Source organism: Lissotriton helveticus, chromosome 7 (assembly GCF_964261635.1).
Source record: "Lissotriton helveticus chromosome 7, aLisHel1.1, whole genome shotgun sequence".
NCBI classification, from domain to species: domain Eukaryota; kingdom Metazoa; phylum Chordata; class Amphibia; order Caudata; family Salamandridae; genus Lissotriton; species Lissotriton helveticus.
This window is the reverse complement of record NC_136068.1, coordinates 1,855,073,664-1,855,075,105: the sequence shown is the minus strand read 5'-3', so window position 1 is coordinate 1,855,075,105 and position 1,442 is coordinate 1,855,073,664. Positions and strand designations below refer to the sequence as shown.

The 1,442-nt window shown below is 35.3% G+C and overlaps 1 protein-coding gene across 1 annotated transcript; it reads left to right on the top strand.

Annotated features, from left to right (window-relative positions):
- The first annotated feature begins 296 nt into the window (after positions 1–296).
- Positions 297–1,223, top strand: LOC144767787 (olfactory receptor 5V1-like). Its single transcript, XM_078651165.1, has one exon. It carries the CDS (start codon positions 297–299, stop codon positions 1,221–1,223), a length of 927 nt encoding a protein of 308 aa, XP_078507291.1.
- The last annotated feature ends 219 nt before the right edge of the window (positions 1,224–1,442 follow it).

Genomic DNA, 1,442 nt, shown 5'->3' with positions numbered 1-1,442 from the left:
ATCACATATACAACCCACAGAATAATCAGGAATATATTTCAATTAAGACTAATCATTGCCACCATAAAAATATGAGAAACCATAATAAAGACAAATGCATTGGAATGATCATTTTGCTGTATATTTATGTGTTGATATTTTTTTTAATCTAACTAGAAATAAAAGACTTGTGACTGCCAACTGTCCATATTTCTTCTCCTACCCATCATTATGCATGTTCCATATTAATTAAACTTGCTTTTTTATTTGCAGACTGGTTTTGTATCTCAAAACAGAGACACTGGACAGTTAGATAAATGGAAGAAGAAAACCAAACTACTGTGAATGGGTTTATCATCATTGGTTTTTGTGATTATCCACATATTCAACTTCCGCTTTTTTTTGCCTTTTTGCTAATTTACATGTCAACACTGGTGGGAAACGTTCTCATCATGGCAATTGTCTATTCCAACAAACGACTGCACACACCAATGTATTTTTTTGTTACAAACTTAGCCTTCCTGGATATTACTTACACTACAATAATTTTCCCAAAAATGCTTGTACAGTTTTTTCTATCGAGAGCACTAATTTCTTTTAGTGGATGCCTAATGCAGATGTATTTTTTCATGGCTATGGTGTCTACAGAATTCCTTCTTCTAGGAGTCATGGCGTATGATCGGTACGTGGCCATCTGCAATCCCTTACGGTACATGACCATCATGAATGAAGTTATGTGCACCAGACTGGCTGTGGGAACCTGGATGACTGGCATCATAGACTCAGTACCACATACTGTGCTACTGTCTAGACTTTCCTTCTGTGGTTCTCACACAATCAACCACTTCTTCTGTGATGTGGCAGCTGTAATGAAACTTTCTTGTAGCAACACTCATGCTATTGAGGGAATGAGTTACCTCATTGGTATTGTAATCGGAATGATACCTTTTGTTTTAACTATAATATCTTATATCAATATCATCTCAACAATCCTGAAAATCAAGTCTACAGAAGGGAGACGCAAGACCTTTTCAACATGTGCTTCTCACATCACTGCGGTCCTTTTATTCTATGTTGGTATCATTTCTACGTACATGCGTCCAACATCAACGTTTGCAATGAAAGAAAACAAATTTGCGTCCTTGTCGTATGTGGCTTTAACCCCTCTATGTAACCCCATTATATACAGTATGAAAAATAAAGAGTTTAAAAACACCCTGAGGAAGAAAAAGATTACCACATAGTTAATGAGAAACTAAGAAGCGCAATTTGTTTCTTATGGTTCACAAATATATAGGACAGAACACAACATCCTATAATAATCCTCAAGGATTGCTCAGGGCAACACTATAATATTATAAATTAATCTTGAAAATGCAACTGTGTCTTCACAGATCATGTGTTTAATACATTCTATGATTATTTTGGAGGAACATCTTCCTATTTGTTTTTTTGGTCTTTTG

Bases quoted from the DNA above. Each gene is read 5' to 3' on its own strand.
- LOC144767787 (XM_078651165.1), top strand. From the start codon at position 297: ATGGAAGAAGAAAACCAAACTACTGTGAATGGGTTTATCATCATTGGT.